The sequence below is a fragment of the Lacerta agilis genome, chromosome 4 (assembly GCF_009819535.1).
Source record: "Lacerta agilis isolate rLacAgi1 chromosome 4, rLacAgi1.pri, whole genome shotgun sequence".
Taxonomy (NCBI): domain Eukaryota; kingdom Metazoa; phylum Chordata; class Lepidosauria; order Squamata; family Lacertidae; genus Lacerta; species Lacerta agilis.
In genome coordinates this window covers 72,074,749-72,101,202 of record NC_046315.1, presented here as the reverse complement: position 1 = coordinate 72,101,202, position 26,454 = coordinate 72,074,749, and the positions used below count along the sequence as shown (strand labels likewise).

The 26,454-nt window shown below is 41.2% G+C and overlaps 3 protein-coding genes across 3 annotated transcripts in view; 1 reads left to right on the top strand and 2 right to left on the bottom strand.

The window, feature by feature from the left end:
* Positions 1-11,599, bottom strand: part of EIF5B (eukaryotic translation initiation factor 5B) — a 29,674-nt gene extending 18,075 nt beyond the window's left edge. Inside the window, exons 1-5 of the mRNA XM_033147585.1 lie at positions 11,422-11,599; positions 3,841-3,966; positions 2,709-2,793; positions 1,171-1,831; positions 37-263 (exon numbers count right to left, since the gene is read on the bottom strand). Of these exons, the coding sequence (XP_033003476.1) occupies positions 37-263; positions 1,171-1,831; positions 2,709-2,793; positions 3,841-3,966; positions 11,422-11,456 (1,134 nt within the window). The 5' untranslated portion in view covers positions 11,457-11,599. The remainder of the gene's footprint in view (positions 1-36; positions 264-1,170; positions 1,832-2,708; positions 2,794-3,840; positions 3,967-11,421) is intronic.
* Positions 11,600-13,318: 1,719 nt separating this feature from the next.
* On the top strand, positions 13,319-18,796 carry TXNDC9 (thioredoxin domain containing 9). Its single transcript, XM_033147580.1, has 5 exons — positions 13,319-13,454; positions 15,309-15,518; positions 16,486-16,604; positions 17,336-17,590; positions 18,148-18,796. The coding sequence occupies exons 2-5, from the start codon at positions 15,342-15,344 to the stop codon at positions 18,263-18,265; spliced, it is 669 nt and encodes a 222-aa protein (XP_033003471.1). The 5' UTR covers positions 13,319-13,454; positions 15,309-15,341; the 3' UTR covers positions 18,266-18,796.
* Positions 18,797-22,392: 3,596 nt separating this feature from the next.
* Positions 22,393-26,449, bottom strand: MRPL30 (mitochondrial ribosomal protein L30). The gene is made up of 5 exons (XM_033147579.1): positions 26,348-26,449; positions 25,583-25,666; positions 24,390-24,536; positions 22,653-22,726; positions 22,393-22,553 (listed from the first exon to the last, which is right to left on the bottom strand). Exons 1-5 carry the CDS (start codon positions 26,408-26,410, stop codon positions 22,418-22,420), a joined length of 504 nt encoding a protein of 167 aa, XP_033003470.1. The 5' UTR covers positions 26,411-26,449; the 3' UTR covers positions 22,393-22,417.
* Between the last annotated feature and the right edge of the window lie 5 nt (positions 26,450-26,454).

The following is a 26,454-nucleotide window of genomic DNA, read 5'->3' as shown; positions in this document are numbered from 1 at the left end:
TATCCTTTCCCCTTCCTATACGAATATAAGCAGTACCTCTTCTTGACGCTTGGCTTCCAGCTCCTCCAGTCGTTTTATCCGCTCCTCTTCCTCCCTCTTTGCCCTTTCCTCTTCCTCTTTCAGCTTAGCCAAGGCTTCTTGCATTGCTTTAACTGTGGCCTTACTTGGACCTTTTTTCTTCTCTTTCTCTTTTTCTTCTTTCTCCCCTTTCTTTTTCTTTTTATCTTTCTCTTTCTTCTTTTTCTCTCCTTCATTGTCATCGCCTAAGCAAGAAAGTCAGTTAATCCATTTGCAGAATTTAAAAATGAAGAAAACTAAAGAGAAAATCAACTAAACGTAGGGGTGCCACTGACCCTTTAGGAGCATGAAAAGCCCTCTAAATGCATTCTAGGCTCTTGGGGTCCCTCCAGACTGTCAAAATTTTGTGAAGGGATTCAAGCATATGCTGGAAATTTAGGTTTGTGTAAAGTGTATTAAAGTGCTCTAAAGTGCACAGTAAATTCACTTTAAAAAGGAAACAGACTTTTTGCCATTTGTAAAGTGATGGGAAGGACAAGACGTGTGGAACAAACTAATGATTAATGGGAAGACACGTTACCACCCCACAAGCAAATCAGGATGAATGCTCATTTATAACCAATCTGGAACGAATGACCTCAATAAGCCCAAACATAGGCTAACCACCACATACGTTTTGTGCAAGCAAATCTGGATGAATGCAAAGTAAACAGACTGTCTGGAGGAGCCGTCAATGTTTGGTCTTCCCCAAACAGACTGTCCTTGGCAGTTTCTGAAGTTCCTAAGTACTAGGGATGATATAGTTTTCAACATAGGGGACTTCTGAAAAAGGCCCCCACTCAGAAGCCTTACTCACCACATGCATTAAGAACTGCATAAATTATATTCAGCAAAATGCTTTAGAATCACACTAGTCAAGAAAATCAGAGCCGCAAATCAGCTAGCATTTTCAGGGCATCAATACAACTTCTAGATGTCTCCAAATAAAACCAGGCAATGAATTTTCCTACTACAAAGCCAGCTTAAAGTGAAACAAAAAAGATCACCAATTAGTGAACAAGGAAAAGGGTTCAAGTGTTCTGGCATTCATCTTGAACTTCCTATAAACTCCCACACAAACTTGTTTCTCACATTCTCACAAATATGACCTACCTTCTGCTACTACTGAAGCTTCTCCTTTTTCCACAGTGGCAGATTCTGATACCAGCTCTGAAGTGGTTCCTTTTTCACCCTTCTTTGAAGCCTCCTTCTGCTTTGCCTGTTCTTTATTGGCTTCCAGGTCTTCTTTCTCCTTCTGTTTCCTCAATTTGGCCTTTTCCTCTTCACGCTTTTTTTTCTCGCGCTCTTTCTTCTCTGCCTTCTTCTGAGCCACTGTTTTTATTTTGAATGAAGAGTCCACCTCTTCATCACCACTTTCAGCCTCAGCGGCTGGTTTTGCCTTCTGGCTTTTCTTCTGCCCTTTTTTCGATTCCGAGCCTTCGTCCAATTCATCACCGCTCTCGCCAGATGACGCAGCTTGGGTACGCTCTTTGCTTTTCCTAATAATGATAACTTCATCATCTTCGGAAAGCTCCTGTTTCCTATTTGATTTTTGAGCTTTTCCTTTCTTTTTCTTAAGCAATGCATCAAAGTCATCATTGTCATCATCACTGCCAGAGGGAGCTTCCTTTGGGGGCTTGGGGACCTTCTTGGACTTTTTATCCTTATCCTCCATTTCTTCACTGTCATCATCATCTAAGTTGGAACTTCTGCTCTTTCCTTTCTTTTTTTTATCTTGTTTTGAACAGCTAAATTCTTCACTGTCATTCTCTGTCTAGTAAACAAATAATCATTTTAAAGTTAAAACATTATCAATGGAAAATAGAAGAATTGTACAGTACTTGAGCATAATACATTTTCAGCAACCAGATTCTCTGGATGCAGATTAAACTACAAAAACACTCATGACAAAAATCACCAGATTTTAGGGAACAAAAATATATGTGCGTCAAGTGCCTTTTGGAAAGCCAGTTATACACCCTTGTGATTTATTTATTTTTAAATAGATAGATGACTCCTCAATGCAGCCCTTATAGAATCTGCTCTTTAGTGCAGGGGTCGCCAAACTTACCCGGCCTTGGGCCAGTTACTCCAGCGCCGATCGCGCGGCGGGCTGGAGGGCAGGGGAGCACACACGCACGCTATTTCCGGCGCAATTTCGGGTCGTGGAACGCCAGAAATAGCACTGACCCGGAAGTGTGCCAGAAATGGTGCATGCAAAGAAGCTATTTCCGGCACTCCACGACCCGAAAGTGTGCAGGAAATGACGCTTCCATATGCGCACAAGCTATTTCCAGTGCTCAGTCGACCCGAAAGTGGACAGCTGCGCCGTGCTGCACCGGTAAGAGTGGGTGGTGGCAGGGGGCGCTGTGGGCCAGAAAACTGAGTCTCATGGGCCGTATCCGGCCCGCGGGCCTTAGTTTGGGGAAGCCTGCTTTAGTGGAATATTTGTATGAAGTTAATGTGGTGCTTTTTAAAGGAGACTGTACAATGACAGGCAGTTTTCCAAATGCAAAAGTTCTTCTCTGGACTGTACCAAATGCTTCTTTCTCTTCAACCTCAAAAAATAATAATTCACAATTTGCTTTGGCTGGGGCTTTCAGCTGTAGTGCAACACTTTGAATACACCCCCCCCCCCCCAAGACATTTACCTTTATTGCAACTGGTTCTCTTTCAGCTTTCCCTCCTTGAGTCTCCAGAGACAGCTCTTCCAACTCTTTCAAAATGTCATCTTCGCTACAATATGAACAATTATACATGTTTCAAGTATTGCTTACTTACAAATAATCAAGGTTCAATAACTGGATGAGTCCAGTGACTACAGTACTGCTGCCTTGTTTTCTGGATTTCCACACCTTTCTGCCTTTTATATTCTGGTAGACGCTCATGTGTATTTGAGCAGGGTGTTATTTCTCTTGCATACTTCTTACTACTTACTCCAAGGCGTTTCACATAATGCGTGGGCGAACTTACCAGCAGGCTATTGATGGGTAAAGCAGTTTTGTCCTCCTGGTGCCAAGCAGACAAATCCATGCTGTGGCTCAATTGTGTGATGCATACATTTATTAGTAGCCTGATACCATACATGTGCTTCCCTCAGTAGAGGCAGGGCATCAACACTGAAAGTGTCAATAATCAGCATGGTGACAGGAGGGGGAGAGCAGTGTTTCTCCCCACCTACTCACTCCAAACTATTGCTAACAATTTACAGCACAGCCTTGGCTCCTGGAGGGAACTTTTCAGGAATATATACCTGCAAAACATATTTGTCTACATTAGTGGTTCCCAATTGGGGGTCCGCTTAACCCACCCAAGGGGTTCTCGGCACATACCTGTCAACTGTCTAAGACATCCTGTTTGGGGGGCGTGCTCCCAAGTGACAGCATGGGGCCCCAAAATGCACAAGGTTGCAGCCAGACATGCATCTCACACAAGATTGCAGCACCCCAAAACACACATTTTTGTGCACTGTGCCTTTGCACAGGTCACATGACTCGCATGGGATTGCATCCCAGAAGACGTGCATCCCGCTTTTGCACCGGCACACGTTGGAAGGTATGGTGGCACTATTCACATAACAAAAACTACCACAGAGTTTTCAAAAGTAGGGAGTCCATGAGCTGGCTTTTGAAAAACGGGTCTGCAGTACTTAGCGAATCAGGGTCCACTGGTCTAAACGGTTCTTCACTCAGATAAGGATAAGCACACATTAAGAAGCCTCCTCTTGTACTCCTAAAATCTTTGTTGGATTAGAGCTACCAGACACAGATTTTGCAAACTTACTCAAAATCTTGTTTCTTCTTTTCCTTTTTCTTCTTGGCCTTAGACTTCTGGGGCTCTTGTTCTTTGGCAGCACCTGCACCCTCTATTTCAGCTGCAAGTGCATCAAGGTCAATGTCATCCTTGGCACTAGAATTAAAAAACAACAACTTTTACTAAAAAGCGAAACAAATTAATACTTAACATTAAGAGAACGTTAAGTATTTTAATATCAAAAACTTGCATTGTAAAAAAGATATTAAACTAGATTTAAGTAGTAATTTGTACTGTTTGATGAGATTACAGCAAAGTGACTAACTACTATCAAACAGCTATTTCTACAGCATAAGCAACTTGCAGGAAAAGGGGTGTTTAAGCAAAATACAATTTAACTGAAACTACCACACTCTGAAAATGAAACTATTTGTTCAGTAAGAATTTCAACACCTTCAAAACATAATACTGACCACATCTAAATAAGTTTACATTAATAGATTAGAAGATTAGCACCACACTGCATCATGAGAATTATTTCAAGCAAAACAAGGAAATAGATACAACACCTTCCTCTATCCAGCCAGAATGTGAAGAGTTGCTAGCTCTCGTACTTATAAGGATACTATGCTGTTGCAAGCTATTGAGTCAGAAAATTGGGAATGCCCTTGCAGAGGAATTTAGCCTGAAGAAGTGTCTTCCACCAGCACAGCAGACAGGGAACAGAACAAGTCAGAAAGCCTCAGCTTTAGGCAAACTAGACATTAAATCATTGTTTTTACAAACAGAAGGATATACAGCACACTATAACATACATCTACTGGTAGTAGAAGTTCACAAGTTTATTGTTCTAATCATGACAAACTTGTAGCAATAATACATAACATATATAGTATCGATAATATAAGCCAGCATCCATGATGCAAGAGGGGGAAATTGCCAGAGACAACAACTCAAATCCAGCTTGATTTCAGATTAAACCTCAATCACCACAGCAATATATAGCGATTTTATCTAACTCCTTTTTCCCTTTTTTTGTGGCCAGTGCATAGAGGGCCACTCTGTGTGTTACAAAGCTATTATTGTCACTCAAAAGAAACTGAACCATTTCTGCTGGGGTGCTATCTGCTTGCTTGTGTGCACAAAGGCTTCAGAAAGTGATACCCTGGGTCTCTATTTAAGGGGCAGGGTAACAGATAATGAGTGATGTCTTCCATCAGACGTTGACCACTAATACAGTCTGTCTGTATGCAGGACCTTGTAGCGACCATCCAAGACTGTAGTGAGCATCACTTGGAAATGGACTTCAATAAAGGCACATGTACCAGCAATGTGTAAGGATTTCTTAAACCTACCTGAATGGCAAAGTCTTCTGTAATGAGATAAAGGCCCTTATTTCCTTCCAGAAATCAAATAAAGCTCCAGGAGAAGATATGCTTCCACATGAGCTCTACAGTTATCAAATAAGGCCTGAGTCCTGTGACAATTTGCTGGAAGACATCAAGGTATGGAAATTTCCTCATAAAAAGTTGGTGCAAGCTCGTCAGATGATTACTATATAGTGTCCCTTGAATATCGCTGTTCAGTCTGTGAAATCATTTCAGTCTTTTCACACCCTGCATTTCTCCACAAAATCTTGCAGATGTGATTGTTTGTATGCATTCAAGAAATATTATTTATACCTCATCCACCTGGCTGGGAATAGGGTCACTGATACTGGAAAGTGGTCACTTCCTGCTCATTCTAATACTTCAGAAGTGAATAATGAAGGAGATACTATAATGTGGTTGATAGCACTTCCACCATTTTTGTTCAAATAAGGATATTGACCCTTATCTGCATACAGGACTCCCATGAAGAGTATAAATTATGTTGGAATAACAATTCCAACAATTTCAGACCCTGTGTGTTATATTTCTTGTCCACGGAACAATGTGAGGTTAGGAAAATATCTTCCAAGGTAGAAAGAGACCCTCTGCAGTTATTCCAAGTTGGGCATACATCTGTTTTTACTGTCATATCTTTTATAAGAGTCATGGAAAGTGGGAAGAGTCGTATTTATGGGTAAATTCCTGTTCTGATGCAACATCATGTAATAACTAACACTTTGTGTTGGTTTATTATACAGCAGTCAATGGCAGAGTTACACTTTAACTCAATTGTGTCCGGCAAATAAAAGACCATTTAAGTTGGATAACAGGTATGCGTTGTTTTTAAAAGAAAAATCCAAACAGAATTCCACAAACATAGTATTACATTCCCAATACGGGAATAGACAGGGATCAAACCCACGACCTAGGCGCACCATGATCTTAACCAACTGAACTAGGAAATTTCAGAGAAGGCCTTTTATGCAATGGACAAATTTTGTCTCCCCCACCCCCTTTTCTAAGGTCCAGAATGGAAGAAAAAATAGAAAAACATTGTACTTGGTGCTGGAGTACTTTCAAAAGCTGCACAATAACTCAAAGCTCCAAGAATCTGTCAAGCTGACTGGGGAGGGGGTAAGCACAAAGGCCTTATTAACTTGTTGCAACACAATCTCCAACTCACTGCCTACTCAGCGTCCTCCATTTTCTTTATCACGTAAAAGAAAATAGTCCATGACTGGAAATATATGTAAGAAGATTGCTAACAGATAAAAGAATGAAAAGCCTTTCAATTTGTGTGTATCTTCAGTTTCCTAGAATCTACACAGACCTGACTGTTGTTCTTGATGGATGCCAGAAAACTGGATATGTGAACAAATTATAAACTGTAGATTAGGACTTAAATTATGTTAATAATTTAAAGGGGGGAATGTATTGTTTACATGACAATGCTGTATACTGGTTCAGGCTTACTGGTTTTGTCTGCAGTTACTACACCATTGATTTATTTGAAACATGTGTATCGCCTATATCTGTATCTATATAACTATATAAAACACAAAGCAGCTCAGGGCTCAACAAAGCAACAAGAACAAAAGTAAAACAGTACAGCAGCAAACACAAAATAAGGTGAAATCAAAACCAGTTATTGTTGTGTCCCCTCAAAGGCTCTACTAAGAGAATGCTATCACGACCTGTCTCCTTAAACTTAAGAGAAACCAGGCAAGTCTCTCTAGGGAGCAAGTTCTGAAGGTTAGGCTCCACTTAGTCAAAGAAGGCTCTGTCTCTTGTAGTCACCCATCAGACCAATGCAGTTGTTGCAATACCAAAGTATTATGCAGCATATACCGAACTATTGTTGCCACAACATTCTGGCACATTCATATACTTAGCACTGCAGTAGACTTATCAGGAAGTCACTAGAGAAGAATTAAGCAACCTTTTTTTGTCTCATGGGCTGGATTCCTTTGGGGATAATCTGCTGAGAGCTGCATATTGGCAATGGGCAAAGCCAGAGCAGATAATGGGCACAGTCAGAAAAAAAAGAGTTATGGGTTAACTAATCCAGAACAAAAACTACACTGCTTAAAATGGAGCACCTTGGCTGCACTAGAAACTGACTGGCAGATAGTTAAATCAGCTGGGTTTGTTTTTCCAGGAATGGCCACACTGGCATCTTCTTCGAAGCAGCAAGGCCCACTCCATATCAAAATGAGACATTCAACACCTAAACAACTTCTATTGTGTCAGTTGTTTCTTCCCAGCATCGTTAATGTGACCCCATCTTTATCCACATATTGCAAAAACTGAAAACTGTCTAAGCAAATGCAACAGAAAGAGATTGTGGGAACAACCAGAACACTATTTGCCACTAAATCAACATGTTTTGTCGTGTTTTTAACATTCTATTGGGAGCCACACAGAGTGGCTAGGAAAACCCAGCCATATGGGTGGGGTATAAATAATAAATAATAATTATTATTATTCTCTCCAAACAGTGGCCAACACTTTATTATTGTTGTTGTTGTTATTGTTATTTGTATACTGCCTTTCATCCAAAGATCACAGGGTGGTTCACAACATAAAAATACAAAATGAAAACACATAAATACATAATAAAACAAAAACCAATACCCTGCCAAAAATATTTAAAAGGCCATAAAATGTTAATCAACCAAAGGCCTGGTTATAGAGAATCACTTATGCGTGGCACCTAATGATAGGTGATGAAGGTGCCAAGTGAGCCTCCTTGGAGAGAGCATTCCACAAACGGGGAGCCACTGCAGAAAAGGCCCATTCTCATGTTGTCACCCTCTAGACCCCTTGCAGAGGAGGCACATGAAGAAAGGCCTCATATGATGACTGCAGGGTCCGTATTGGTTCATATGGGGAAAGGCAGTCCTCAGGGTGGATAAAAATCAATGGTTTTTCGTTTTTGTTTTACAAAAATCAGATTTTTTTAAAATTTAGATCAGATTTTTTTTATTTAAATTGATTTTTTTAAAATAAAATGCTTTTGGAGGAAAAATCTTTCTAAAAATAGTTTTCTATTTAAGTTACATTATAGTTCAAAGGCTATTAATCAGTAAGTAAGGATTTGTTTTTAATTATGTAGCATGATGCTTTATATGCAATGTTTAAATTTTTTGGTAAATGAATTCCATTAATCCATTCACAATGTCATGCTCTTCCAGAAGTTTTTGTAAGATTATTTGGGGCAGTTTTTCTAACAAGAAGATATTATCACAGATGCTTGTTTTTGCAGTTCTCAAAAGTGTGAATTTGTGTCTGCAGAGGTAACATGCCTTTTCTTCAGGGGAAAAATGTTATAAAATAAACATACAGAGTTGAGGAAAAAAACCTTAATCCCATTGTTCCTCTGCAAATTTATATACACAGAATCAACCCCTTGCCTCTTAAATGCTAAATTCCAAGAGGTTCAATGAATAGAATGTTTGGCGTGGAATAGATTTGCACAAGTAGCTAAGTGTGAAGCAGTGAAAATGGAAGTGTGACCCTGTGAGCAAAATATTCCACAAGTCTTGGGATCTTTGTATAATAATTGTGCATGTCAGTTGCATGTCTGTGCAACTCAGACTTGAGGCAAGTGCTGAAGGCATTTCAGGGCTGGCAACCTCTTCCCAACCCCACTGGGTTCCAACAACTGCACTAACACTTAACTGTACAGAATAGGAACCTGAATGTAGAAGCAAATCCAAAGGGGTGGTGGAAATAGTAACTGGAATCTGTAAGTCCTTTGCGAGACCTTGAAGCGCTTGCCAGTCAACTAATAAGAGTTCACTGGTTCCAGGACCTTCTTCCCAGTTGTAAATATTAAGATTATACCAGCAAGAATGTGCCTTTCTGTAAAAAAAAAAATTATTATTTAAATCAAGTCTTACTGACTAGTGATTTAAATCGATTTGATTTAAATCAAATCCACCCTGGCAGTCCTTGAGTTTTTCTGGTTCTGAACCATTTAAGGCTTTATAGGTCAAAAACAGCACTTTGAATTTGGCCCAGAATTGAATTGGCAGTCAGTGCAGTTGGGTCAAGATCAGTGTAATATGCTCAAACCATCTTGCACTTGTTGGCAGCCTGGCCACCAAATTCTGCACCAGCTGGAGTTTCCAAACCATCTTCACAAGCAGAGGTTACCATAGCATAGATGACAGAAGTTAGGTTATCCTTGTCCAGATAGGAGCACAGCTGGGCCACCAGCTGAAGCTGATGGAAGACACTCTGCACTATGAAAGCCACCTGAGCCTCAAGTGACAGCAATGGATCCAGATGTACCCACAAAACGCTATAAAATTAATTTTTTAAAAAATAATAATTAGCAAGTTTATCTACTTTTTATACTAATGGCTTCTGATGATCTGGTCTGCATTGCAATATAGAAGGATGTTTCATTGTGAATTCTTATCTATAGTGTAGTATAAACAAAGATGTTCAGATCAAATGTGTTTTCTTATCTCTGATCCTCTACTATTTTATTTATATTTATCATGGAGGGAGTATAAGAGCATAAGGCCTTAATTGAAGAAAATTAACAGAGTGCTCCACTACATCCTTCTTTTGTCTTCCATACCCTTTTTGGATCTTACAGGCTACAGCTCAAGGCATAAAACCGTAGTGGATGAAAACAGAATGGAGAAGGGAAGGGATCCCAAAGAAACTATTGTCTGATAAAATTCCTTTCAGAAGCAATGGTGATTGCCTCCCACCCCCTGCTCTCCCCAGTTCCTCGGCCTATGGAAAGTCCACAAGCAGCCCGTGAGCTCACTAGCCGTCTTCCACTCATGCTCCTCAGCTGATGGTATTCAGATCATACTACCTCCAATACTGGAGACAATGTAGCCATCATCCTGTATTCTCCATCAATTTGGTATATTTGTGGCTGAACAGCAAAGTTTCATATGCTAAATTAATCGTTTCATGTTCTTAAAGCACTGAGCAAAGGCTTAGGTACAACAAACAAGCAAAAACTGCACATATTTCATTTTCTTCCTAATGTCATCTCCATCCAATTTCCTTCTATACTTCAGAATCTATAGTGCAATTAATTAATTAATTAATTGTATACAGCGCTCAGCATGAAGCATCAAATTGGCTGAGCAGAAACCAGTTACCTACAAGTTATTTTTAAAAGCTGTTCCATTACAGTCTGTTTTTGCACATTAAGCACTTCACATCTTCCTACCTTCAAATTTTAGCTGCCCCGCCCATTCTCTCAACTTCTCCCATCACACTCCCATACACACCATGCAAACCTGTCCCAAAAACTTTCTTTCACAATGCAGAATATTGACTTGCAGAATACTTGCACAATGCAGAATATTTGCCTTGGCCACCTGTCTGAAAAACCTAGCAGGTTCAGAACTAAAGCCACAAATTTGTAATCAAGGGAATAAAAGCTTTATCTGACCAAGGGGCCTGCTCATTTAGGGTACTTTGAACTTGCAAGAAGATCCTGTCCCCTAACACTGACATATCGCAAAGCTCCTCCATTCGGGAATGGGTTTTTTGGACAAGAGCCTTCCCCAGCAAAACTATTAACACCTGGGTCACTGCAAGAAAACCCTTCGAGGATCCTCTGCAGTTGGCCACCATTACCTCCGACACCAACACAACGCGGACACACCAGAAGAAATTCCGGGAGCTGCGAGCCCAACACGCTCACTGCACCAGATTTTCCGGATGGCTGTGCAACTGAGTCAAGCCTTCATTTGCAAACCTTGGGCCTATCCGCCGGCTTCGCAGCAGAGGTGGGTCGAGTAGCGTTTAATTAAGCAACTTGCCCGAGAAAAGGATTTTTTTTTTTACCGCGGGGAAAAACAGGAGACGGGAGCGCACCTCGAAATAACTGCGGGAAACAATGACTGCCTATAAACCTCGTGTTAGCGACCGACAGCACAGGAGGGAGCTGGAGTCCCCAAAGGGCGCCTGCCGGAGAGGAGGTTCCTCCGCCCGAGGGCGCTGGGCGACACCGTCCCTCTCAAGCCACCACGGCCCTCCGCCTCCAGGGAGAGGGAAACGGGCGAGTGGCCGAGCCGAGCCTCGGCGCTAGAAGAACCACGAGCTCCCATGAACCCCGCCGAGGAATGAGGGGAAACGTCCCCTCAGGGAAGCCTGACTCACTCAGCGGCCGGGAATAAGAGCGAGGAACCCCACGACCCCCCCCCCCCATGGCCAGGGCAGCCCGCCCCTCCTCCCTCGGTTTTGAACCCCGTCGGGCTACCTCTCCTCGCTCTTGCTTTTCTGCTTCTTGCCCATGGCTGCGCTCGCAACTGCCTCTCAGGCGCCTTTTCCTTGCGCAGGGCCCAGACAGCCACATCCACACGCGCCCGGGCACATATGGTGAAAGGGAGGCCAATACGACACCACTGAGCAGGCAGTCGCTGACGCGCGCAGTCGCCGTTCCTCCTCCGCACCGGCGCGCCGCGGAAGCGTAAAAGAACGTGCGCCTAGCAGTGAGGGAGGCCCCCCGGGTGCAGGCTCCTCCTCTGGTCGGAGGGGGAACTGCAGCGGGAAGAGCGGCTTTTATTTAAGTGAAAGGCAGATAAGCCGCTTTGGGTCATAGAGTTGTAGAGATGGAAGGAACCGGGAGAGTTATCTAGTCCCATCCCCTGCAAATGAAGGAATCTTTTACCTGACGTGAGGCTCGAACCCACGATTTAGTCTCGTGCTCTGTTGAGCCCCGGGGTGCGTGGGTGAGAGACACGTTGGAACTCTGTAGACGCTGCCTGAAGTCCCGAAAGGGAGAGGCGAGCTACACGTAAAGAATACGAATTTTGAACAGCAGGCAATGTGAAATTGTGGAGCTAATGGAAGCGGGTTCGAATACATGGGTGGGAGTCAGACCATGGTTTCTTCCATCTGGGACCCTCTGATCCTTAAAACCAGCTGAGAATTGTGTCTTTCCGTACCGAAGAAGCAGGAATTGAAATTCGATTTATTTTATTTTTTTGCACAGACGTATAGAAAGAGGAAAGCCGTTTCCATATGAATACTGTATAGCAAGGCTTAGCCCTCAGGTGCAGAGTTCATGAACTGATGAGAAGAGGAAAGATGCGTGTAAAAGGGATGGGGGTGACATTCAGCTCCTATCACTGGACACGTTCGAAATAGTATTTTAAAATGAATTAAGTTTCACCGCCTTTGTGCCTTTCTATATTGCTTGCATGGTCTCATTTTTAATTAATTTATCATGCTGCAGCTAACTTTAAAATAAAAAACCCGAACAGGAAACAGCACTCACAGAAATCGCTATATATTTATTATATAACGTTATGTATGCAGGTTGGTTTTTTTAATGACTGCCTAAGGCTATATTAACTCGGAAGCAAGCCCTATATAGGGAAGTTTTTAATGTTTAATATATTATTGCATTTCAATATTCTGTTGGAAGCCACCCAGAGTGGGTGGGGAAACCCAGCCGATGGGCGGGGTATAAATTATTATTATTATTATTATTATTATTATTATTATTATTATGCTTCTGAGCTGAGTGGAACTGGGGTTTATAACCAAATAAACAGGGTTGCAGCTTATAACTTCTGACAGGTTTAAACAATGGACCAATAAAGCGACTGCAGCATAGCGTGCCTAGGCATCAGCAGCCCCTTCCAACTCAGTTAAGGCTTTTTTTACTTGATTTCTGAATAGACCTGCGCGGGGATTGCACTGGTAACAACTCAGTCACTACTGCGTTTACTCAGAAGTAAGATCGACGGATGATTCATCGGCTTTATTGCCTAGTAAGCAACCATTCAGCTCTGCAATTAAGAGAACCACGCCTTTCCAGAGCCCAGCCGGAAGCGCAAGGCATTCTGGACCTTGTAGTTTGTGGCGCTCACGGCACAGCAGTGACTACTGTATATCGGTAGCAGTTTCCGCGGCGTCTTGAAATTCTGGTCCAGGTAGTGCCCCCTCAGTCCAGAAATAGTTGCTTCGTGGGGCAGTAACAGCCGGTGTGGCCTTTCCTCGACAAAAACAACCCCGACGCGCCGTCTCCGAGCGTTACCATAGCGACTGATCCCAATTTTAAAAACAACCACCCTAAGAGCCCTGATGAACGTGCTTCAAGCGGTGACGTGTTGCGCATGCGTAACAACGGCCGCGGACTCTGACGATTAATGCTTGCGCCAACAATAGTTTCCGGGTGCCTCGCACTCCCTTAAGACGCAGGCGTAAGCGGCCGGCCGGTAGCGGAGTCCGTGGAGAGGCCTGTGAGGGTGTTTTTCGGGTGCTAATTTACCTCAGGCTTCCGCAGTGAGTATAAGAGCGGGATAATAAAGATCCATTTGTGTTTACACCCGCAGTACTTTTGGGTGCGGCGGCTGCGCTTCCTTCCAAGTCCCGTACTGGGAGTAAGATCTGTGCAGCCCCCCTGAGCAGGCCTTGCTATTCTGTGGGTGGGCGTATCTTTTTGAGTTGCTGGGGTTGTCGTCGTTGTCGTCCTCCCTACCCCTACCCCACCCCTTCGAAGGATTTCTCATGACAAAAGGATTCAGCTGGCCCTGCTCGTCCCGTGGATGCCCTTCTGTATTAGGGAAAGCAGCAGGGGATCATAAAATCTTGGAAGGGATCCCTAGGGCCATCTAGTCCAATCCTCTTGCAATGCAGGAATTTCAGCTAAAGCATCCATGACAGATGGCCAACCACACACTATTTTAAAAAAACCTCCCAAGGAAGGAGGGTCCGCCTCCACCTCTCGTGGCAGTCTGTTCCACTGCTGAACAACTCTTACTATTAGAAAGTTTTTTTTTTCCTGATCTTTAGTCAGAATCTCCTTTCTTGCATCTTGAAGCCATTGGTTCAAGTCCTACCCTCCAGAGCAGGAGAAAACTAGCATGCTGTCTCCTCCATGTGACAGCCCTTAAGATATTTGAAGATGGCTATCATATCTCCTCTTAGTCTCTTTTCCAGGCTAAACATACCCAGCTCCTTCAAGCACTCCTCATAAGGCTTAGTTTCCAGACCCTTGATCATCTTGGTTGCCCTCCTCTGCACGTGTTCCAGCTTGTCAACATCCTTCTTAAATTGTGGTGCCCAGCACTGGACACAGATTTCCAGGTGTGGTCTGACTAAGGCAGAATAGAGTGGTACTATTACTTCCCTTGATCTGGACACTATACTTCTGTTGATGCAGCTTAGAGACACAATAAAGGGGAATGACCTTTGCCCTGGCTGCAGTGCACTCTCTCTAAACTGATTTTGAGCCAGGGGGTGCCAACTTGGATGAAATATTGGGGAGGGGAGAGAGTAAACCCCACCCCACATAATTGATCACATGACATGACACACGCACACCATTTGAATGGCAATGGCCATCAACTGGGGGGGGGTTGTCCCCTCAAATATTGGGGGGCTGAACGGGCCTCTGACCCTAGGAGTTGGCTCCTATGTATTAAGCAGACTTTGTTGTTGTTCTTATGTAAGTAGCTCTGGATCCCTGTTTAGCTGAGGAGTGGGGTAAAAATGTTTCAAAGCAGTAAAATAAAACTAGCTGCTGCGAAATGGGCAGGTGCCTAGAGACAATGCATTTCCGTAATGGCTAATAAAGTCGAGGTTTCTACAGTGCAATGTAGCAAGTCTTTTTAGTCAGCAATATATTATGTCAGCTTCAAAGCAAAGTAACATCAAAGTTCGATTGGTTTGTTTTCAACTATGCATATTACTAATACGGACATAGTTTTATGGAGCATATATGGAAACAAAAATTTTGTGAGCCCATCTGTCACTTTCAACGGAAGAACCCAGAAATGGGTTAAAAGGAGGAAAGCAGAATAGGCTGTACGGTACTGTACTGTCTCTTCATCCCTCTTCTGCAGAGACAAAACTGCCAAAGATGCTAGAAGAGACTGTATACAAGTGTTTAAATGCTAATTCCTGGAGTCTCCAAGCTGAGATAGGTGAACTGGAATACTTGGTCCCAAAGGATGGCGCTGATATTGTGGACATAACAGAAACCTCATGGAATGAAGAGAATTGGGGACATGGTTATCTCTGGATATAAAAGGACAACCCGGAGGTGGTGTTGCTCTAGGGCATAAATGCATGAAAAGTGGAGCTTTGATATCATATTGCATCTGAGTCTGACTTAAAATCTACTCTGTTTTACAGGTTTAATGTGTGTGCCACTTATTTAGGAGGAAAATGTCATCTGAAATGTTTTCAAAAGCTCTGGAGGCTCAATTGCTTCAGACAACAAAGATTGTAGAAGAACAACTTGATGCTGAGATTAAAAAACTAGACAGTGTGGATGATGATGAATTAGAAATCCTAAAGCAAAGAAGACTTGAAGGCTTGAAGAAAGCCCAGCAACAGAAACAGGTAAGTTTCTTGTAGTGGTGTTAACTGTTTAATATTAGTTGTTGTTTTAATAGCTGTATCAAATTCACTATCTTGGCAACGGCCCTATAAGATACACCACTATTTCCCTACTGCAGATGAGAATGAAGCTGATAGAATACTAGCTTGCCTAAAGCTGCAAAGTGAGTTTATGGATGAAGTCAGATTTGAAGTAGCTCACACTCATGCAGTCCAATCCCATTCAAACTCCACTCCAGAAGAATTAAATGTTATAAATACTGTGTTCTTTGTTTTTTATATGGTAAATGTCCTGTGAGCCTCAGATAAAGGGTGGTATGGAAATTTAATTAATTAATAATCCTGCTGAAATCAGTGGGATTCATTCTGCAGCAGATGTTCATTGGATTGTAGCCTTACCACTCTTTGCACATTTAATCTGAAGTCTTTAACGTGAGTTCAGTGGAATAAGTAAGCATGAATAGGATTGCCTTAGTTGTAATCCTATGTATACTGTATACTTATTTGAGTAAAAGCTCCATTGAACTCCCTAGGACTTGCATCTAAGTAAATATTCACTGGAAGGATATGTGTGTTTGTCACTTTGTTACACAGCTTGTTGAAACTTCCATCACATCCATTGGTGTGACACTGGATATGCTGCTGGACAATTATAAATGTTAATGTCACCCCAAATATATTTAAATATATATAAGGTTAGGAATTGGCAAAGAAGCTGATGTTTAAAGTTTTCTAATATTTTCACCCATTTACCTTGCATGAGCAGGTAATATATGTCAGTAGGGCTAGAAACTTTCTTTGGCCATGAAATTGAATTTTTCAGATTTGTCGGCATTAGTAATTACAGAATAACTGGTGGAATTATGAATATTCCTGATGCTACATAACATTTCATGGGATGCTTTACGTCTTATGACAGCACAAAAATACTTAACTTCAGATGTCTAACATTTTATATTCTTATAAACAGGAATGGCTTTCAAATGGGCATGGGGAATATGTGGAAATCTCCAGTGAGAGAGATTTTTTTGAACAAGTGAAAAGGAGCAATAAAGTCGTCTGCCATTTTTACAAAGATACAAGTTTCAGGTATACTAAACTCCTTAGTACACAAATACTTACCAAAATAGGTTGACTGTCAAACAAATAGCAGAAGATTTGTTTAGAAAATTCCATCTAAAGCTAACTCTCCATTCTATAGTGTCCCTGCTTTTATCAGTCCACACCCATCTGTTCTCAACTATGTGAGTATAAAAAGCCCTATTCACTGATGAAAGTTTCCTTTCCTTAGTGAGCACATGGCATGCTTACAGAGTCATGGGTAACAAGTACTTGCTGCTATCTTGTATCCTTGATATACTTACCTACTGTTAACTACAGTCCTAAACATGTTTATTCAGAAGCAAGATCTTTCTGAGAGTAGGAGCTGATTGACAGTGGAACAGACTCCCACGAGAAGCGTGATTTCAGTAGAACTTAAAAATGCAAACCCAAGTGTGCATTATAGCCATGATTATTCATGTTGTATCTTGAGCAGCCTCGACATGGCTGCTAAAGTCTTTAGAGACAGTGTTGTCCTTCGGAGCCACTGCTTTATATTTTTACTATGTCTTCTCCCTAGTATCAAGGGCCAAGGGAATGGGAAACTTGGTAAAACTACCTTTTGAGTTAAATATTTAATAACATATGCTAACATTATGACCATTGTAATAACAAACTTACTGACAGGTCAAATGTGTATGTTCTCATAATAAATTAGTTGTTTGCGATTTCTGAATTTCATCACTGTAAAGCACTTTGTTTTATTTTCTGTTCCTCAGATGCCTGATATTCGATAAGCATCTAACAGTACTGGCAAAAAAGCACATTGAGACCAGGTTTATCAAATTAAATGCTGAAAAGGCTCCATTCCTGTGTGAGAGACTTCGCATCAAAGTAATTCCCACACTAGCACTTGTAAAAGATGGCAAAACACAGGATTACGTGGTTGGTTTTACTGATCTTGGTAATACAGATGACTTCACCACAGAGACCTTAGAATGGCGATTAGGTTGTGCAGATATAATCAACTACAGGTAAATAAAACAATCTCTTTTTTTGTTTTTTAATGTAGCTGGTGCAATATTAAAGGTACTTAAAGCATAGAAAATTAAGAAGGGAATCTTTCTTGCAAGGCAACAAAATAATTCTAAACTCAGTGATTGTTATATTGTTGGGGAAAGTTTCTTTCTCTGTACACTGATCATTTTTAAGGGATTTTTTTTTTAATAATGAAGTGATGTTGCTGCCTTCCTTTAACTGTGAAGCAGCAAGAAATTGTGGAAGATATTTCTGAACATGTAATACACTTGGTAGGTTACACCTTTAATTCACGAAGAATGAGCTAAGTCCCATCTCTTGTTTGTAATGACGTACTAGTGAAAGATTCAGGAAGCAGAATATGTGTCCCCTCTGCTGTAACAGTGAGAGAACTACTCTGCTTCAAGCAGTTGTGCTCCAAGATAACAGAATCGGGCATTGTGTTTTGCAAGACTTATACTATAAAAATGCAGGTGTTGCCTTGGTGGTGTTTTTTTTTTTTTTAAATATCGATTCACATAACAGTATTGAAAGAACTTTCCCCCCCTTTTAGTGGCAACTTGATGGACCCCCCTTTCCAGAGCCAAAAGAAGTTTGGAACCACTTTCACAAAGTTGGATAAGAAAACAATCAGAGGAAAGAAATATGATTCAGATTCTGATGATGATTAGATATCATGATTAAGATGTTTATAAATCATCTTTTCTTTGAAGCTTGATACATTTCCAGGAATGTTTTATAAAGCTGTTTGTTTTCAGTACATTTGCATATAATGCTCATTTTCTAAAACAGTTTTATACAACTCATGAAAAGAAACTGAATATTTTTTTTCCCTTGGGGTGACATTTCTAGGTGAAAAATCTGAGCTCTTTTGAACTGCGTCACATGAGACATGACTTTAAAGCATTTTGTTAATTATAAAAATAGTCCCTTTAAACTACATTTTTAGTACTTCATTTGCCATTGGAAATATTAATGAAGGACTTCTGTGAAGAATTGTTATAAAACTATTCCAGAAGTAGTGCATTAATAAAACTGTTGCTTATCTGATAATGCCATGTGTATGGCATGGCATTGCCTAACTTAACATTGCACTGCATATTATGAAACCATCTTAGCCTCTTTAAAATAATTAAGTCTACCAGTTGTGTACACTGCATGTTACAGCTGAATCAGCAGGTAAATAGCACATGGCAAAACTATATTGAACTGGAGTACAGGCTAGATTTCATTTTTTTAAAAAGAGTGAAAATTGATGTTTGCTTTTTCTCTTGATGTGAATGCAGTTTAATACAATTTCTTGCACTGTTGTTCTTCAGTAATAGGCATATTTTCCAAGAGAATCTCTTTCATCTAGGAATACTAAAATTCCCTTGGGAATCTGTGACAGTCTAGCTCCTAGGTAGGTGAATGAGCTTTTCCTTTGTACTTGTAAATGCCCATAGTTGCCAAAAAGTTGAAGTATATCTATGTTTTGGAGTTGTTGAGATAAAGCCCAATTGGTTCAGGAAATAAGAGAGCCTTGCCTGTGAATCTCTACTAGTGACAAATAAAGAGTCAACTCATTTGATAGAAAATGGCTTTCTCTTCTGTCAGAGGGAAGCGAGCAATGTTGCAGCATGCTACTGAATCAGCATGAAGTCACCAGTGTTTTTAGTTGAGTCCACAGGTCTTGGTTCAGTAGCTGCTTTCTCCATTTTTCCTTTTGAGGTAGGTGAGGAAACTACTTCAGTGAGGGGTGAGTGGGCATATTGAACACCCACCATTAACATGCACACCTTATCTCAGTGGAATGCACAGCTGTGCCCCAACATTGCTTGCTTCTCTCTGCTGATAGAAGTAATGGGCAAGCTGTTTCTAGAAGTTATAAAAGGAGCATTTATTATGAAGATCCAAAAGGATTGGATAATGAGAAGGATGTATCCAAGATGGGTTGAAGGCAGGTAAAAGGGGGGGGAAGGGTTTCAATGTAGTGTTTAAGCATAGTTGGTAGGCAGAGTCTCTGTGTCCCAGCAAATTCTGGGTATTGGCTGCCACAGGAGGTGTAAAACCGATCTGGCTCTTTTGCACAGTAGGTCAGCAATATTGTTCTCTTAACTAAGTCAGTTTTTTTAAAAACATTTATGTAAATGAAAATAAAATTATTTCAATTCTAAGGGCCAAGTGCCTGTGTATGTTTTTGCTCAGCCTGCTTTATTCTTTAGGGGAGTACTGCTAAGCTTTTTCCACTGAAGCACACTACTACACCACAGAAAGGGGGGGGGAGAGAGAGTGTCTGAATTTTTCAAGCCACTATGCTTGATATGTTCACAGAAATAGGGCTGCAGCAATACTGAATGAGGCCTTCCTGATCCAAACGGCGAAAGGAAAGCAGCAGCCCTATTTCTGATATATGGACAGTGGTGACAGATGAGACCAGGTGAGGGACCAGGTGAGGACAGATGATTTCTTGATGAACCCTGCACACAACTGACAGGTACAGGACACTGCCACATCCAGAATATCAGTCCCATCCTCAAGCCCCAACTAGCCCCTTCCAAAGTTGCAAGAAGGATGTCTGACTGCTGCCTGTTTTCTGTGGAGAAAGCATTTGGAAATGATAACTGCACATCAACAGTGCAATCCCAAGTGGTTACAGGTTCTACTGCCTCGCTGCATGTGAAGTGTAGAATGATTTTGGAGTAGAAATGATGAGAAGAAATTACTTTTAAGTTGCCTGTCATTTCCTCATTGTAAGTTCCTGTGAACCCTATAGATATTCTAAGGCAGGGGGGGATAAAATTAATGACCCAAACTACTAGCAATCACCAGCCTGGCTTGGCTTGTTAACACGAGCTTAACACAGGGGTTGTGTTTGGCAGTTTAATTCCCCCCACCTTGATGAATTCTAACACTTATTGGACCCAGGAATTCAGGGTGTCTTGCACTCCATGAACTCGTAACAGTATTGACTATTTGCTGAGGTCATATCTCACTTGAAGATTGGAAAAGCAATTCACTTTATCAGATGAGTTACCATATTGACAGATTACACATGGAAACACTCACAGGCAGCTCATCACAAAGATAACCAAATGCTCGAGTCTCTAACATCATGGCTAACAGCTAATGCAGTCGTCTCCAACTGGTACTCCTATCAGCCCCAGCCAACAGACGTTGGGGAAGTTTGAGCTAACATGTCCCTTTTTTATATATGTCCTTTTCTTTTAAAGATCTTTATGTCGGGCTAACAAATGACAATGAACATTTTTGCAAGTTTTAGAAAGTGTTTCCTTTCGTCTGCTCTGAAGTTAATGCTAATCAGTTTATTGATCTCGAGATGTAACTCCTTACACACCTCCTAATTTCATTTCTTGCCTTGTCTCCATACAGCCGTTTGTGTACGCCAAAAAGCACCAACTGGTTTGAAGGCAGATGTGACAACATCTGTTAATTGAGTTGCTCTTTTGCCTGGTGATATTTCCAGGGAAAGGGAAAGTCTATTAATACCAAACTTGGCTTTTGATTACTCTAGCACTGAGCACATTTCAGCAAGGTTCAACTATGACTCCATCATCTCTCCCAAGCTGTATCAGCTTGTATTTATGTGTATAAAATATTAGCACAAAAGAATCTTATCAGCCATTCACACTAGTCCAGTCTGCACATAATGGGGGGGGGGAAACCCCATGGTAATTTAACGTGCGCATGGTGTTGGTAAATTCATTGCTCAAAAGTTCCCAGTCATTCTCCCCATGCTCCTGCTGCTGCCATGAGGGAGGAAAGAAACCTGAGGCAGGCTTTTGTGTTGCCTGCAAAGCAACACTTGTGATTTGGCTTCCATTCTTGGTTTATGAAACAGAAAGCCAGCCTCTGGATTATTTCCTTCCCAGCACAGCAGCAACAGCAACAAGGACTTTTATGAACTTTTGCATGCACTGAAGTCATGCAGTGTATTAGACAAACTGTTACAGGGAACCAAGTTTCTTCAGGAGTTTATAAAGAATTCCTCATTGAAAAGAAAAATGAAGAGTTTGTCCATGCATTGAATTTCTCCTTCAGTATACTGCTGAATAGTACTGGGTTGGTTTAGGGTACACTTTCTATTAAAAAGAATAGTGAGGTGGCTATGCTTCAGGCTACAAACCAAATCCCCTTTGTTCAGAGCTTGGTAGTGGGACAACCATCATGCTCTGCTGCTGCTTGCCTGGGGTTCAGTTTGGCCAGCCTCACAGTGAGGTGCATCTAAAATTAGAATCCCAAAAAGAAACTGGAAGCAGAAGCAAAATACAAAGGGGGAGGCAAGAAAGGCTTTTATTAATCCTACACATTTCAGACTCCATTGCTTCTTCAGGGAGTTCCTCAGCAGACAAGTCATTGTAGAAAAGTGATCCCTGGCAGGATAAACTTTTGAGACCTACTATGGTACTACTGAGGGAGGTGGGACAGCGTTTCCGGGCGCTGCTCTGGTTCAGCAGAAGCGGCTTAGTCATGCTGGCCACATGACCTGGAAGTTGTACGCCGGCTCCCTCGGCCAGTAAAGCGAGATGAGCACAGCGACCCCAGAGTCGTCCACAACTGGACCTAATGGTCAGGAGTCCCTTTACCTTTACCTATGGTACTATGGTGCTTCCAATAGGCAAACAGTAGAAAAAGGAATTATGTACACATACAGTCATGCTTGATTGAAATGCTTGTATAATCAGCATTAGTACTAGCCATGTTCGTTTGTTTGTTTGATTAATCAGTCAAATAAAGCCTTGACACAGTACAGGGGATGTATAGGTGAGCTCCCCAAGCAAATTTCAGTTTAAAATTACATTTATTGTACAACATGGCACAAATTACAAAGCATCAATCTTTTTCTGTTCCGGTTCTTTTAGACGACGGCGAATTATTAGTTCACCTGCACTGTTAATATAGGTATCAGACATTTCTTCTTCAGATGGAATTCCGTAGGGCAGCTTTAATGGTTTTATGCTATAGGAGTGGAGGAGGAAGCAGGAGAAGAAACAAAATAACATTAGTGCTGTTCTACAAAAGCCATTTTAAAAGGCTTTTGCTAAGAAGACAACTAACCTTATTAGATGTTTAATCACTTTCAGTTTTTCATTCACAGAAGGGATGTTTTTATGCACTCTTAGCTCATATCTCTGTAGATAAGCAGATTTTATAGAAAAGTTCAGTTTCAAACACATGATTGCATATACACACACAGAGCTTGCAGTAGTAGTGGGGGCAAGTATGCTATTCTTTAAATATAACTATGACAATCCTGTATTACTTCAGGGGTAGTCAATGTGATACCCTGCAGATCTAGTTGCACTCCAATTTCCGTCAGCTCAAGTAAGACTAGCCAGAGGTCATGGATAACAGGTGTTATCATTGATAACATCTGGTGGGCACTACATTGGCTGTTATTGCATTACTTGGTGATTTATATTATTCACTTATATATTGCCTGTTGTTCTGCGAGAGCCTAAAGAGGTGAATCCATTCATGAAGATTTAATAAAAATACAGAAGGTGGTATCTAATGTTAGCGATACTCAGAGTAGGAGCACTGAAAAAAATACTCAAGTCCATTGATTTCAAAGGGTTTACCCTGAGTATCACTAATATTGGATAGCACCCTATGCCAATGAAAGGTATAGTTTAAGAACCAAAGATTAATACAGGGGGAAATATCAATATTATACTTCATCTCTTCTTGTCATCCTCTTAATAAAAAAAATTAATGGTTCAGGGGGAAAATACATATAGTATAATTCATTCCTTTTTAGCTCACACACATTTTAGTACAGGATCATTTCTGCTAAAGTTCCTGGAGCACTGTATATGTGCTACCATATTTAGAATGTCAAAATTGTAATAAATAGCAACCACTTAGATAAAGGGGTGAACCAAGATGAATTAACTGACTGCTAAAAATTATGGTTGGATCTCTACACCCCTACTCAGAAAGGGAGAACCACTCTCAAAACCAGGCTTTCATGTGTAGATTCCTTTACAGTACTTAATCACGGACAACGCTTGCAAACTGCTGCTGCTGATACGCACTGAGGTAAGATATTCAGGTGCAAAGCATCTACCTGTCTTGCATGGCAGAATGTGAATGTTCATTCCCACATGCTCTCAGGCAACTGGTTGCACAACCAACTATACCTAGGATGGCTTTGAAACTGCTTTTTCATGGATACCTAACAAGTGATTTACAAGCTGAGAACATGATAATGAAGAAAGGATCTACTACGCAGACATGAAATGCCTCAGGTGGGTTTTTGGAAAGCTGCTAGGCAACCTCCACCCCGTTCTCCCAGGTAGTTCCAGCTGCCCCCCCCCCACCCAAAGATAAACAGAAGCTGCTGTGAGTGTGCACTTCTGGGCTCCCCTCTCCTCCCAATGTAGAAGACTGCACTGCTGCAGCATGTCAGAGCAGGTGTTAGGGAGCCATTGGTGAAAGTTCCTATCTCATTCTGCTCTGCTCGGGAAAGTTTGGCTGGCACCTTTGTTATATACTGAATATAAAGGCAAGAGATACCAAGCCCATTTTTAACTATTTACCGTTAACTAATGTGGATCTTCTACAAGAAACCTTGCCCTTGCCCTGAGCTGAAGTTGTTCTACTCTTGATCTCTGAAAGACTGCAAACCTGTGCACATTTACCAAGGAGCAACTCTAATATAGTGGGACTTATATCTGAATAAACATGTGTAGGATTGGGCTGTATGTTTTAATGCTAAAGAGAGGTAATGATTTACTGGGCTTTCCCCCTCTGCAACAGAGCATCCCCGCAAAATGCTAATGTATTTTATACTTTTTCCAATCCAAGAAATTTGATTATCTCTTTTTCCCAATAAGGACGCCTTCTTCCACTTCTGACTCTGGTCACAAGGTGCAGTTTATGGGGCTGCTGTGGATCACCCCCATATTTTTCATGATCACCAGGCCGCGGCTGAAATACCTAAAATAAATTCAACAAAGGCAGACTTCAGTAATACAGTTATAACTGGCTGAATAGTATACTATATCAGTAGTAATAAAAAGGTAATTTGCAGCAAAGTAGTTGAAGACAGCAGAAGAATAAGTCTGTAGCAATACTTTTTTTTAGCAGAAAGAATTGTACTAAAATATGTGTGAGCTAAAAAGGAATGAATTATACTATTTGTATTTTTTCCTGAACCATTTATTTTTTATTAGAGGATGACAAGAAGAGATGAAGTATAATATTGGTATTTTCCCCTGTATTAATCTTTGGTTCTGAAACTATACCTTTGGTATAGGGTGCTATCCAATATTAGTGATACTCAGGACAGACCCTTTGAAATCAATGGACTTTAGTATTTCTTTCAGTGTTCCTACTCTGAGTATCACTAACATTGGACTCTCCTTCATTGCAGGTTTCTAAAGAGAGGTTGGATGGCCATCTGCCAGCGATTCTTCAGCTCTGATTCCTGTATTGCAAAGAGTTGGAATTGATGACCCTTGGGATCTCTTCCAACTCTACAATTCTGTGATTCTATGTGTAGCACATCTACATTTAAATTCTTTGTATACCGGTACTTACCTGGGAGTTAAGCCCCACTGAACAGAATGAAACTTACTTCTGAGTAACATGCATGTAAATGCACTGTAAACAGTAGAACATGAACCTGAAGGGTTTTTTTTTGTTTTTTTACAAGAGAGTTTGATATGTGAACATATGTGGTTAAGGCAGACATACCAGTCAATGATTCTTGGAATATCTCATATAATATTTGCATGATATTTTACAATTTAGTTTTGATATGCTTCCTCCCAAAAGGTATGAGATGCTAACTATCTGTAGCTCCACTGTATTGTTTACTTTTCTCTCTCTTTATCCTTTTGCTTGTTCTATTTGTCCTTTTTCGAGGTCTGTAACTGCTTTCTCTACTTATGCAACAAAATGAAAAAAGACGTATTTTATGAAAATAAATAAGTGAAAGAAAATAAGATATTAATTCTGCACCCCCACAACACAAAGCTTACCGATTCGGGAATTCTTGACCTTGTAAATTTCTGCCTGATCCACACCCTCCAGGTGATTGGTTCCACTTTGTATTTTGCAAGACCCTGAAGCAGGAAGGAAAGACAATTCTTTATTGCATAGGCTACCTACAAGTTATAATCTACTAATTCCTTTATCTTTTTTTGGTTCTTCAAGTGCACTCAAAACACTTCCAATACCTAACCCTAATAGCGAGCAAATGCACAATTACTGACATTATTATTATTAGATGCTAGTACCGGTATGACTTTTTTGTTTATTATTTTACTCTGCTTTTGTAAAGTCAGGTTATCAAACAATTATTTTTTTTCTTCCAATGTAATATGACGAAGAAGCCCAGGGGAAAAAACAGATAATGAAATGAGAGGTCATATGGGGTCAAAAGTCATGTCCCATATACATATATATTTGGATAGCGTTCTCCCTGGAGAGGGGGAAGAGAAATGACACCTTTTAGGTTTTCAGAAGCACAGCCGTGCTAATTATTACCAACATTTTCCAAAATCAAAACCTGGCATTGGCACCATCAGATCTGGGGGGCCAAACGGCGGCCGCCAACGCCAAGGAATACGGAGAACCTGAAGCATTCATAGAATCATAGAACTGGAAGGGATCCCGGGATTCATCTAGCCCAACCCCCTGCAATGCAGGAATCTTCACTAAATAACACACCACGGGACCAAAGTGCGGTTATCGACGCGCAGGACAGCACACTGGACTCGCCCCCCTTTCCCCGCGTCCCTCACCTGCCAGGCAGCAAAAGGGCTCCCGCCCGCAACTCTGCCCAGCAACGCGCCCAACGACGCCATGTTCAAACCCCGCCACCGGCCTCACTCCCCCAGCGTTCTAAGCG

Excerpts from the sequence above, each read along its gene's own strand:
- MRPL30 (XM_033147579.1), bottom strand. The coding sequence starts at position 26,410 with ATGGCGTCGTTGGGCGCGTTGCTGGGCAGAGTTGCGGGCGGGAGCCCT. Across the intron at positions 24,537-25,582 it reads GGTCAAGAATTCCCGAATCG|GTATTTCAGCCGCGGCCTGG; the intron begins GTAAGCTTTGTG and ends AATTTATTTTAG. Across the intron at positions 22,554-22,652 it reads GTGATTAAACATCTAATAAG|CATAAAACCATTAAAGCTGC; the intron begins GTTAGTTGTCTT and ends CCACTCCTATAG.
- TXNDC9 (XM_033147580.1), top strand. The coding sequence starts at position 15,342 with ATGTCATCTGAAATGTTTTCAAAAGCTCTGGAGGCTCAATTGCTTCAG. Across the intron at positions 15,519-16,485 it reads AAGCCCAGCAACAGAAACAG|GAATGGCTTTCAAATGGGCA; the intron begins GTAAGTTTCTTG and ends TCTTATAAACAG. Across the intron at positions 17,591-18,147 it reads GCAGATATAATCAACTACAG|TGGCAACTTGATGGACCCCC; the intron begins GTAAATAAAACA and ends CCCCCCTTTTAG.